This window comes from Passer domesticus, chromosome 6 (assembly GCF_036417665.1).
Source record: "Passer domesticus isolate bPasDom1 chromosome 6, bPasDom1.hap1, whole genome shotgun sequence".
In the NCBI taxonomy this organism is placed as follows: Eukaryota; Metazoa; Chordata; class Aves; order Passeriformes; family Passeridae; genus Passer; species Passer domesticus.
Window position 1 is genome coordinate 20,784,518 of NC_087479.1, and position 12,239 is coordinate 20,796,756.

The following is a 12,239-nucleotide window of genomic DNA, read 5'->3' on the forward strand; positions in this document are numbered from 1 at the left end:
ATATCTTTGTTATCTAAAATCTTGGAAACACTATGCATTTCAGTGCAGACTGTGAGCGATAACAATCAACTTCAACTCTCACTGACCCAGGAGGGCTGTGATATGGCATTTAGTCTTACTTCCTATAATTACATGTAATAAAATTGTGTTGTCTTTGGTGTTATTGTAATTGGTATAAAAAGTTGTTTATAGCAAAATATTACAGATGCAGGCAGTGATTTTCTGCAGGAGCTCACAGATGGCAAAGCTAGACCCTGGCAGATTAGTACTGCCAGAGTACTTGTACTTGCACAGTACAAGTAAGCTCTAGTTCACAATGCACATGGGAGAAAAGGGCTTGATTAACAGATTAGAAACTACTTTAGATGTTAAAATGAATTCATGTGCCTGTGCTTTTACCAGTATGTATAAATCTAGGACTTTTAAAATAAACATTTAGAAACCTAATAGTTTCCACTTTTAAATGGAAGTGTTTTATTCTCTTTTTAGAAGCTCCTACATGTACACCATTTGTTCTAAGTTTTCTTAGCCAAATCAAATCAAGCCAGCTCTTGATTTGGAGAAGCTAGTGTTAATGGGAGGAATGCATGTGTTATACCTCTGGCAGCACCACAGTGTACTTTGTAGGCGTGAGTAAAGTGGGAGAGTCTGGAAGCTTTGAGGGCTAATATTTTTACAGCCATGGATTTTCTACGTAACCACAGGCAAGTATCTTTGTCTTAATTTCCATCCTTGTACAGGGGAGATACTAGTATCATCTCACAAGGGAACCATGGATGTAAATTAATGTTTGTGACTCAGAGAACAGGCAGAAATGAATAATCATATGATGTAGAAGAAGTGGTAGAGATCAAATAATTATAGAATTCAAATAGAGCTAGTGGAAGTGTCCTGCATAGTACCAGTAAACTCCGGTGTATGATGCATGTAGACAAAAGGGCTTGATTCAAGTTATGCAAAGAGTTTTAGCCCTGGCACAGCTCAACTCAGTATTCTTGGTTTTGGAAATCAAAATCCTGTTCTTCACCTGCTGCTTTACTAGGTGCATGGCTGTGCACTGCATGCAGGCTCAGTTTCTTCATCTTCATCTGTTCTTAAAAATAGCTCTTGGAGACTGTTCCTCAGAAGGGGAATCTCATCACCTTGTGAGTGATCCTTCCATTTATCTATTTCCCCACATAACTAAAGACTTGCTGTTACCATCACTTGATAGTAGTAGCAATTTTAAATTACTGGACCAGGCCATAAGATTGAAAACTGTGAGAAACATCTACACCAAGGAGGTAATGCAGATACAATTACAAATGGTTTACAGAGCATTCTCTTTTCCCATTTCCACTTCTGTTTCTGTAGTGTGAGTCAGTCCTGTTTTGTTGTTCTGTGTTTTAACACTTTATGTAAGCATTCCTGAAATCCAAAGGCTGAGCGAATTTTTTCAAAGTGTTACAAAGGCTTTGGCAGCATTATTAAATGTATATATATATAATTCTTTCCCAGTGAGTTTAATTTTCCATGTGCATCAGCCAAATCTGTTAGGCATAGTGCCCAGCTTACGAGCCATTGAAGAAAAGCATGCCTTAAGTTTTTCCAGCTGCTTGTCAGGGATGTTTCTGACCTATGTAGACATTGTCTTTTTGTTGTATTCTGTAAACAGGCAGACAAAAGAGATGCATGGAGTGGTAGATTAAAAATCTTGCTGAGTGGCTTTTGGTCGTGCTTGGTGGCAGAAGTACAGGTTTGGGCTTCAGCTGGCTTTTTACAAGGTATGTAAATAAGCCAAATTTTTTTTCCTTTTTTTTTTGGTCTGCCTCAATTGAATTTAAGGAAACAGCATGCTCATGCAGCTTCATCCTAGCATGCTGAAATGGATTTGTCTCTAGGCAATTTACAACATATCTAAACCATCTCTCATTTTTACTCCCACTCTGAAGGCAGGTGAGTTATGTAAGCCTTGTGAGAAAAAAAGAACCTTGTCCACCACTTGCCTACACCATTAGGTACTGCAAAAGCCCAAGCAATTAACACTAGCTAATTAACTTTATCTGACTGCTACACTGAAATAGCCTCAATTTTTAAAGGTGTTTATGTAGTTGATTTCCCCTGTTTTCAATAAGAATTAGCCAGCTTAATTCCTTTAAAAATTAAGCCTTTCTTTAGCTATATGCAGTCTAACATAATCTCTTGAGTGTGTTCTTTTCCCTCTCTCATGCAATCCATGTGCCCAAATTACAAACATAAAATCCCTGCAGACCAACATTTACTGAAATTTTTCCTTGAATGGCATTGCATTTGCTGATGTGTGAAGGACAATATGAACAGGCATGCCAGAAAAATGGGGTTATTTGGAACTGTTTGGGGACCGAGAGGAGATATAGCACTGTGCAATGTGTATTGGCTGAAGAGAAAACAGAGTGCGATAGCTTACTATAAAGTGCTCTACCAAATTGAATAAGGCATTCTGACTCTTTTTTTTTTTTCTTAAATAACCCAACAGATGTTGCTACTGTGGGAAAACTTTCACCAATAGTCAGTCAAGACCTTGCACACCAACCTCCTCCTTCATTTATCAGAACAGCCCTGGCTGCAATACTTCTATACCACTTAGGCAAATGTGCTCTGAGAGCTCAGCCTGGGTCCCAACCAGAGAGCCAAACAGCAGGCAATAGTCTTTCTTCTCATGCTAGTACCTCTACCAACCCAAGAAGATCTGGTGAGGTTGACAGCTGGAAGCAAGTCTTGTTGCTGTTCCATTTCTTTGTTATCAATTGCATGTGGGAAGGGAAAGGCAGTGACTTGTTCCACCATATAAGAAATATCTTCTAGGGAGCCAGTGCCAACCTTGGCAGCTAGGGAGGGTGTATGATAAAATGCCAACAGCTGCATGTGACTTTATGTTCTCACACAGGGCCCTTGTCAGAACTTTGGGATCTTGTAAATGCCTCACAGACTGATAGCATTAAAAACTGCATCTCCATAGAAGTAACATGCTTAACTTAGGCCCTAAGTGTCGAGTCACATTCATTAGTTATAATCCATGTGTCTTTGCCTTCCTTGGGAGTCATCATCACCTTATGATTGAAGATACTTCCACTATGGAATTGACAGGAAGGATATTTTTCTTTTAATCATTAGTACCAAACTGTCTGATCAGAATGTTTACAATGAGTGTGCTCGTACAGAGAAGGTTGCCTAGAGAGATTGTGGCATTTACATGTGGAGATATTAACAAAAATAGACATAGTCCTGGTCGAGTTGCTACCATTGACTCTGCTTTGGGGTGGTAGTGCTTGGACTACATGAACTCCAGGGGTCCCTTTCTATCTCAACAATTCTATGGTTCTGTGATAAGCCAAAGACACAATAATTCCTAGCCTTTTAGGCAGTAATGAAATCTCTTTTCTGACATTTTCATTTAGCCTAAGTAATAAAATGGTCATTAGATGACAGAAAAAATGAGAAAAAGCATGACTATAGCCAGAGGGTTAGGGTAAGTCAGGTTGAAATTTCTTGCTTCACATAATATTTCATAATGATATGAAGTATAACAGGTTTTGAGAGAAGTTCTGAGGAAGCAAAATATTTTTTCAGAACACCAAATGCCTGGTGATAAGGAAATTTTCTGCAATATTGGAAGAGATATTTAGGTTCAGATCTATATCTCCCAAATGCCAGCTGATGGCTCCAGTACTGGAAATATTAGGTACCAGTCATCACTCAGAAATGTAATGATTTTGGGAGGGAAATGAGTGAAGATTAGACCAGAACCTGTGGGTTTGATACATGTGGGAATCTGTCAGAACATGATTCATAAAAGTACTGAAAACAGTAAAAGAACCTCACATATATGTACACATACATATTCTATGTATTTGTCTATGCAAATGTGAGCAAAAACAATGTAGAAAATCACAAGCAATACCTGAACAATCATTTTATCCTAAGTTGAATTTGATTGTGAATGAAGCCTGTGGAAGACACTGCTCAAAAGACCTATGCATTCCACCTACGGGAAAAAAGATGAAGTCCTCCCTGGTTGAAAATGAAAGGGCTGTGAAATACTCATTTGGCTGACCTCCAGATGCCTGTAAAAAGTAAAAAACCTTGCAGATAGCTTGGAAAGCTTGAATCTGTCAAAACCCCACACAAGTACTGTGAACTGAAGTTCTGCACAACTTGCTAAACAATAGGGTATTGGCAATTTTGCATGATGGCCAGAATCAGACTATAATGCCCAGTAGGGCAAGGAACATTCAGTACCGTAGCTGGGGTTAACTAGAAAGAAGTGAACACTCAGACCATATACCATTGACTCCTGACTGAATATGAATCCAGAATCCCATAAACCTCATTGAAAGAGCTATACACTTCAAAGGGAGTACATAAGAAAGTACATACTAAGTCAATGTCCTAGATATGCTTTTATCTGAGATAACTGAAACCCATATTACAGAGAACTATGCAACTGAAGTGGTGGAAGTGGTATGAGATAGACTCCAGACTCAATTTTAATTTATATCCATGCAAGGAAAGAAAAAAGGTTCATTGGACTAACAGAAGAATGCAAACATGAACATGATTCTGTAATTTGGTGGCTAGACACTCCTGTGGCATGGGGAATACTTACATCACAGAACATTTTTCACCTTTAAAGGTCTGGAATTTCCCTGAAGTCTTTTGGAAATAAAAACGCAGCAAGATCCAGGGCTTTGGGAAGAACATTTTATTGCTAAGCATATCTTTAAACAAACTGCAACTAAGAAAAGAAAAAGAATCAAAAAGAAGAAGAAAAACAAAGGGAAAAAAAAGCAATAACATCACGATAACTCAAATAAAAATTCTCCAGGTTGTCCATAAAGCAACAGGGATATGGTAGTAGCCCACATACAGAAATGCACATGTTCCCAAAAACTGTCCAATAGAAACTTACACAAAAAAGGAAAGTGTAAATATTTTTCCTTTAACTTAAAAAAGGAAAGCAAAAAGGAAAGGAAGAAAGAAAGCAGGAAATCATTTCACAAGACTCCAAGACTCCAAGAACAGCAATCTTTTACAGACATCAAGATATAATCAACTTTTATATAGTTTCGGCCAGTTAAGTCATCTAAAATCGTGCTTTCATACCTTTTTAAAACCTGTCTTTTTTTTCTTTTTAGTATAAAAAATAAAAAAGAAAAAAGCTCAACCTCACACACACACACACGCACCACACACACGCACACATACACGCACTGAAAATATTTGTTAACATGAAAGCGCCTTCTCTAAGTGTTTGAGAAGACTGTTTTTCTGAATTTAAGTTCCCATGTGCGTGTGTGTATCTGATGAAACTTCTTCAAAGTCAAATATTCATGCGACTTATAAACACCAGCAAGAGTAGATTTCTAAACCTAAACAGCTGATTAGTTTTCATCCGCATACAGCAAAAGTTTTTATTTCTGCCATCCCAGGGTTCTCAACCCGTCTTGGTTTCTGTTGTTTTCCACTTTGTCTCTCTCTCCCTCAGCTACTTTTTTGCACATGATAGGCATGGCCGTCAAACCGCCTCACTATTGTTCTGTACAGTAAGATAATCCTTTTCACAATAATTGGGAAAATGTAGAAACCAAACAACCAAATTAAATAAGTTAAATAAAACATAAGACATTCCAAATTTAACCATAAAACAGTATATACACCATTAGGGTATCCATATAGAAATTATACTAGCAAAAAAATAGTAGTAAAATATGTAAACAAAATTTCAGGGTTTTTTTTTGACACAGGTAACTGTGACAAAGCTAAAACACACGCTCCCTTCACATTTTAAGGTTTGCTTTTGTTGTCTGTTTCTTTTTACTCTGTTCTTCAAGAACATTCTCATTCTGCATTAAGACCATAACAGAACTTCTGTTCCAGCCGTCCCATCAAACATACCATGATAAATATATCTGTGTGTATATATATATTAAATTATTAAATTAATTTTTCTTTATTATTTTTCTGTGTGTCACAGCAGCTTTATTTATTTCCTTTTATATAAAAGAGAAGGAAAAGGGAGAATAGGGCAAATGGAAAGACAGAGATGATCTGAAATGTCAAGATACAAAATCAAAATATTACATATGAAAAACAGTTATATGTAAAAAAAAAAGTAATTTGCATTCTTTTACAAGTGTTTAGCTTTTCTGATGTTCATTGGTCTTGTCACAAGTTGAACTCCAGTGGTGTCTTTCTGATCACTTTATTAAACTGATTGATTATTATTTTTTGCATGCATTGCAATGTCACAGAATCAGATCCCAGAGGAAGGCTCCTTTACTTTTGCACAGTATATTCAGTTCAGAACAGTTAATAACTTTTAAGCATTCTTTTTTGAATTTCCAAATCCTGTTAACCATACTTTGGTTGTCAAATGTGTACTGAGTGCTATACTCAAATAAAGCCAGTGACTGATCAGAACAGACCCAAACCCATCTGCTCTTCAGTTCAATTACAAATATTGGAGCCAGATCCAAGAGAACCAGCTTTCCATGACAATTTCCCTCAGCACCACTCATCAGACACTTTCACTGCGTTGTTAGCAAACAACTTACTACTAGATGATGGATTCTAGAGACAATACAACCAGATATGCAGAGTAAACACCATGGGTAGCTTTTGAATTCATATACGGTAATAGTCTCTCTTTATTTATTATGGATTTTTTTTCCGAGATTTCTTCTCATGTCCTGGGTCACCCCCCACATCATTCCACTCCACTTTTCCCTCCCTCACCCAAAGTAACCAAAGAAACCAAACAAAAAGCAACCCAAGAAACAAAACAAAATCAAACCAAAAAACCAACAATCTCCAAACTCATTTATTCCCCTCCTCCAATCTCGAAAAGTTATGTGTATGCTGGACACGGCCAGATCAGTTTGTTCAATATATCTTTTTTGTTTAATAATGTTTATATGTTTTTTCTTTTTCCTTCTTTTTTTTTTTTTTTTTTTAAATAAGTAAACTGAAAAATTATCGGTACAGTCAGGGATCACGAACATTGTTAAAGACTCACTTGGAGATATGAAACAAGTAAGCCATGAAGTCTTCTACCTTTGCAGAAAGTTCAGTGGAGGAGGAGATTTGGAGATGTCCAAGTTCACTAACAGAGCAGAGCTGTGCGCGCCATCTCCAGAACGCTAAGTGTGCTTTATAATACATTAGGGCAAAGTTTGCTGACTCCAAGTGATGACTTAGACATTAACAGTCACTGCTGAAATTTTTTCCCAATACTTTTTCCCACAAACGATATCTCCCAATCATCTCGTTCGCTGCAATGGTTCTGATATCTCAGATAAATCTCATTAAGTATTTCTATATTTATATATAAATAATTATTCTTTTTTACACATAATACTCTTTGTCCTTGTTTTTCTGCTTCTTGTGGCCGCTCTTTGAGCTCTGCTGCTTCTCCTTCACGAGCGTGCCATTGCTCTGGGCTGAGTTGCTGATGTAGTTCCGCGTCTCGTCCACCTGATAGGACCCCTCGTCCCTGTTCCTGTACTTGTACATGGCGTACAGGAGGATGAGGATGCAGAGGGCGGCAGCAGCCACAATGCCGACGACCATCCCCGTTGTGCTGCTCGACTCACGGACCACCTCTGAGGCCCCCGGAACCCGTCTGATTCCCGGCTCCGTGGGGTTTGCTGTGGGCACATTACGGAACATGGGGGAAGTGATTAGCGGGCTCTTCAGCTTTGTGCTGTCTAGCTCATAGGCAGTGGGCAACGGAAGCAAGACTATGTCAGGCTGGGGTTTGAGCTCACGGTTATTCATTTTGCCAGCTGGCAATTTGGGAATCATCACAGTCGAGGACGAAGCTGTGGAGCGGATCAGCTCAGGGGACAAAGACGTGGTAGTAGTCCTACCAGTTTCGGAGACTTTGTTAGGTCTAAAGTCCTTGGATTCCCACTTGGGTGCGTGTGCTTTGTAGCCACCTTCGAAGATTGAAGTGGAAAGACTCTTATCTGTTACCAAGGAGAAGGTGGTGTAAAAATCTTCATCATCAGTAGGGGGTAGGTTAGAGTCAAAGGTTTCCCCTGAGCCATACCCAGATATCACCAAGCCATCATCATCACAACCATCGCTGCCTTGGTCCGACAAGCAAGGTAACCCCGCCTCAGAGGTCATGGACAGGGAATCTTTGGTGGTCTCAATAATGGTGAGGAGGGGGCGAAAGGTAGGGGGAAGTGTAATGAAAGGTGCACGAGTAGCAATAGGAGGGATATCTAAAGGGTCTTCTACAAGTAGAGGGATAACTAATTCACCTCCTGGGATGGAAAAGAGAAAAAAAAGAAGATTAGTACATTTTAATGACACAATGGATCATTTTCAGTTCACTTAAGGGTGACAGAGGATCTGGGCATTATGAAAAGGTGTCAGGGATCAGCTTTCTCTCTCTCTAGCTACACTACCAAGCTACTTTCCTGGGCCTGCCTTTCATTGTTCCCTCCCACCCAGCTTGGACTTTGGAAAAGTGAATGCTCCATTTCCTACCTATGCTAGGTATGTACAGTGAAATACCCTGAATTTTTACAGATCCAATTTTTTTTATTTTTGGAGATACTCTCAAGTGACTCTGTGGTCATCAATTTTTGGTAGTGATCTTTTGCAAGCATTTGGTTACAAGACTATTTAAATTAATTAATTTAGACTGCCATAAACCAGTGTTCTCCTAGATATATTTTACACCACTCATCTTGCCACTTTTATTCCTTTTCTGATTATTGTAATTTAAAATAACAGTGGTATTTCTTCTTTGCCATTCTAATATGCTCACCCTCTGTAGCAGTCCTTTTCCTAAGGTGTTTTCCATTCATCCATTTCTTCCTGATCATTGTCTGGCTTTTAAATTGTGGGAAGGTTCATGAACGTGAGGGATGGAATAAGAACCAAGTACTTACTGGGTCCATGAAGGTACAGAGCTTTACTCAGTTTTCATATCTTTTTACTCTTTCTTTAGCATTCTGTTTGACACTAGGAATGTCCCTTTCCTTGCATCTTTTAGGGCTACTAGTGCCATGCTGTCTTCATCTTCCATTCTTCTTGATATTCATTTACTACAATTTAATTAAAAATTAAGATAGATTTTATCGTGATTGACAAAAAAACTGAATAAGGACTTTGATGAACCAAGTTAGCACTTGAACCCAGGATGGTACTGCAGAAGTTGTCTTCACACCTACTGTTACTTCTTGACAGGCAGACAGTTGCAATCAGTTCTATTGATTTCTAATGTGATGGTTACCTGCCTACAGAGGGCTGAAAACAAGGTGGACTTATGGTCTCCTCTTCAAGCAGAACAATAAAGCTATAGATGTAACATTTGTACCTTACAACAAAATAAGCTGCAAATGAAACAAGAAAATGAGTGTATCATTTCTGTGATTTGGATTCTCAGCAGCAATATTGCTAATTTTAGGGAAATAGCCTTGTGTTGTCTCTATATCATAATGTGACTGCACTTCTACTTTTGAGTCTATGGTAGTTAACACTCCACCGTTGGAATCTTATGAATTTATCTAATTCCTCTACCTCTGGTTATATAGTCTTCTGTTGACATACAGGTCATCAACAATTTTTTTTTAGAGTGAACTATATTGATTTTGAAAGTTTGTGTATAAATTTTCGTTTGGGTAATTTTTCTTAGCTTAGCCATGTAAGTAAGCAGCTTAAAATATAAATTGAATTGTTGAGCTGACATAATGAGAATCACCTAGATCTGTTTAAAGGAGTGCAACTCAGTAAGTATTACTAATGTACATGAAATTTTGATTTATACTGACCATTGCTTAAGGAGAATGTACAAAAGGAATTGTAATTTCTAAATAAATAATTCTGGGTTTTAGTTATGTATTAATATCTGCTAATGAACAGTTTGGCATTGCTACGATGCTGAATTCATCACCGTCAAATTTCTACTCTCTCAAATCTACCCTATATATTACATGCATTTGTTTCCCATTGATTTCTACCAATGGAATGTCTGCAAGGAATATTGCCTAAAATCAAAATACCTTCTAAATGTATTTGGAGAGCACTATATTTGAACAAACTACACATGGGAGATAGAAATATACTGAAAAAGGTACTTAACACTTTGATTAAATCTGGATAGCTGAAATAGCAACATGGCTTATTCTTTTCTTTAATGGGAAACTAAGCGGTGACACAGTTTAATCAATTGAAACAGTTGGAATTCTCTCAGAGGAACCATGGCAGAAATTATGCCAAAATAAGAAATGTGGTAGTTTGCATACTTTCATGCAAAGCTAGTTTTAAGTTAAGATACAAAGGGACAATTTGAACATGTTGTTTAGTTTTCTGAGCTTCCTCAGTATGTTCATATATCTCTTTTGTTACTGCAGAGAGACTGAAGAAATAAGTATCAATGTCTCTAAATGACATGCTTTCAAAAAAATTATGTAAAAAAGCCTACAGTGTAATCTGCCAAATGTCTACACTGCATTTTGTGCTCACGCATCTGAGCTGTTTTCTGAGCAATTCAGAAACTAGAGCATATAATATGATTTATATATGTCCAGAAGGCTTATCCATGGCTTGAGTAGAGCACCTATAATCTGTGCAAACAGGTGGTCTCAGGATGAACTTGGAGTATGCCTTGGGGGGAAAGATCATCTGTGAGCCTGGTAAAAAAAATGCATAAAAACCCCAGAATTTAAGTGAGGATTGCAACAAATGGCATAAGTCTGGAATTTAAATTCCAGAAAGTCAGGGATAGATAGTGTTCCTTTAAACAGTTTTTTAATATCAGTGTTTTACTATTCAATTCCAATACTCATCTGTGATTTTTATTCATCATCTGTGACACTCAACTGGAAAAAAAAAAGTTTGTCAGCTTTTAATTGCTCATGTGGAGCCTTGAAGTGCCTTTGTTCTTAAAAGCTATTATACTGGCCTACAGCATCAGTATGTAGTAGATCTGCCACCCATAGGAGCAATATTTTGGGTAGCTTTTGCCCAAAAATAAGTTATTTTGGTCCTCTTAATGATTAATTTTCTGGAAGGAATCAGACTTTTCTCATATTTAATATGTATTTATTCTTTTGTCCCAGTAACATTTGCATTTAAATGCAGGTCATAGTTATATAGTTTTTGTTGCTAGTGTGGACTTGAGATAATGATCAAGACTACTGGAACTATAAAAACGATTACAGCCATCTTGAAATATTAAGTAAAGTTGATAGACTTGCTATGATAAGTCAGGTTTTAAATAAGTGATGGAGAAAATAATGGAGCTTTTCAATGCCAGTAAGCCTGTAGAATGGAAGGCAGTAAGACAGAGTCAGGACTAAGTTTTACAAAGCTTTCATCTCCCCATGTATGTGAGGAGAGAAATAAATTTCATATCAGGAGCACGGAATTAATTTTGATTCAATTATTTAATCTCATCACTAGTTTTCATGTCCAATGATCCACACTATGGTTACTTGCATACTCAAGAAATAGAGACTGTTTAAGGTCCTTCCTTAGGAGTCACTTCTCCATCAAGGAGTTAATTTATTACATTTACCTTTGTGGGATACCAGGTAGATGCAAAGATGGTAATAATGTTTTGATTTTTAATTTTTTTATTGTCCGCAATAGAAGAAATTGAGGCCAAAAAAGGCTGTGTGATAATAAATCAGAAAAAGCACTTTAGGTATCAAACCCGGCTTCTCTTTTATTGCATTGTTAGGCATCTATGCAAAACTCACAGCAAACTTGAAGCTGTAAGTTTAACAGGATGCAAGCACATGAATATTTCCTGGGGTATGTGATTTATAGGGGAATAAAAACATCCTTAAAATGGCATGATAAAAATGCCACTCAGTCTAAGAGAAATGTGTTATTTAAGGATAACAGGGAATGTAAATCCTGTAAAGTTCCCAAGAAAGTGTGAGAAATATGATCACCAGTATCTATGGAGCAAGTGCAAACTTTCACATCATACCTGCAACCAACTCTGTAAGATGTATTATATTTCTACAGGTAAGAGGCATGAGAGGGAGTCTGATGACCAGCAGATTGTGAGTGTGTGTATAGGGGGAATCATCTTTCACAGAAGAATGGCTGAGAGTGCAGGAAGCTGCCTGGAGCCAGTGGTCCTTTGATGGTGGAGTAGTGATGCCTCTTGCCCAAGCCCCACATCAGATTAAAGGTGGACAATGAAAGATTTAAAAATCTAAACAGCCAGTTGGTTGTCAAGAATATCTTACGCA

At 37.6% G+C, this 12,239-nt stretch overlaps 1 protein-coding gene and 1 long non-coding RNA gene across 16 annotated transcripts in view; one reads left to right on the plus strand and one right to left on the minus strand.

Moving 5' to 3' along the window:
• The first annotated feature begins 638 nt into the window (after positions 1-638).
• LOC135302792 (uncharacterized) lies at positions 639-3,728 on the plus strand. The gene is made up of 3 exons (XR_010364355.1): positions 639-708; positions 1,659-1,763; positions 2,495-3,728. It is a non-coding gene; the product is annotated as an uncharacterized LOC135302792 (long non-coding RNA).
• A 977-nt stretch (positions 3,729-4,705) lies between these two features.
• The window catches only part of NRXN3 (neurexin 3), a 962,727-nt gene continuing 955,193 nt past the window's right edge, over positions 4,706-12,239 (minus strand). For 7 of the 15 annotated variants that reach the window (XM_064423713.1, XM_064423714.1, XM_064423719.1 and 4 more), the window contains one exon: positions 4,706-7,664. In XM_064423713.1, coding sequence (XP_064279783.1) covers positions 7,363-7,664 — 302 coding nt within the window. In that variant the 3' untranslated portion in view covers positions 4,706-7,362. Of the gene's footprint in view, positions 8,289-12,239 lie in introns of all 15 variants that reach the window. The other 8 variants (XM_064423706.1, XM_064423707.1, XM_064423705.1 and 5 more) reach the window with 2 other exon arrangements.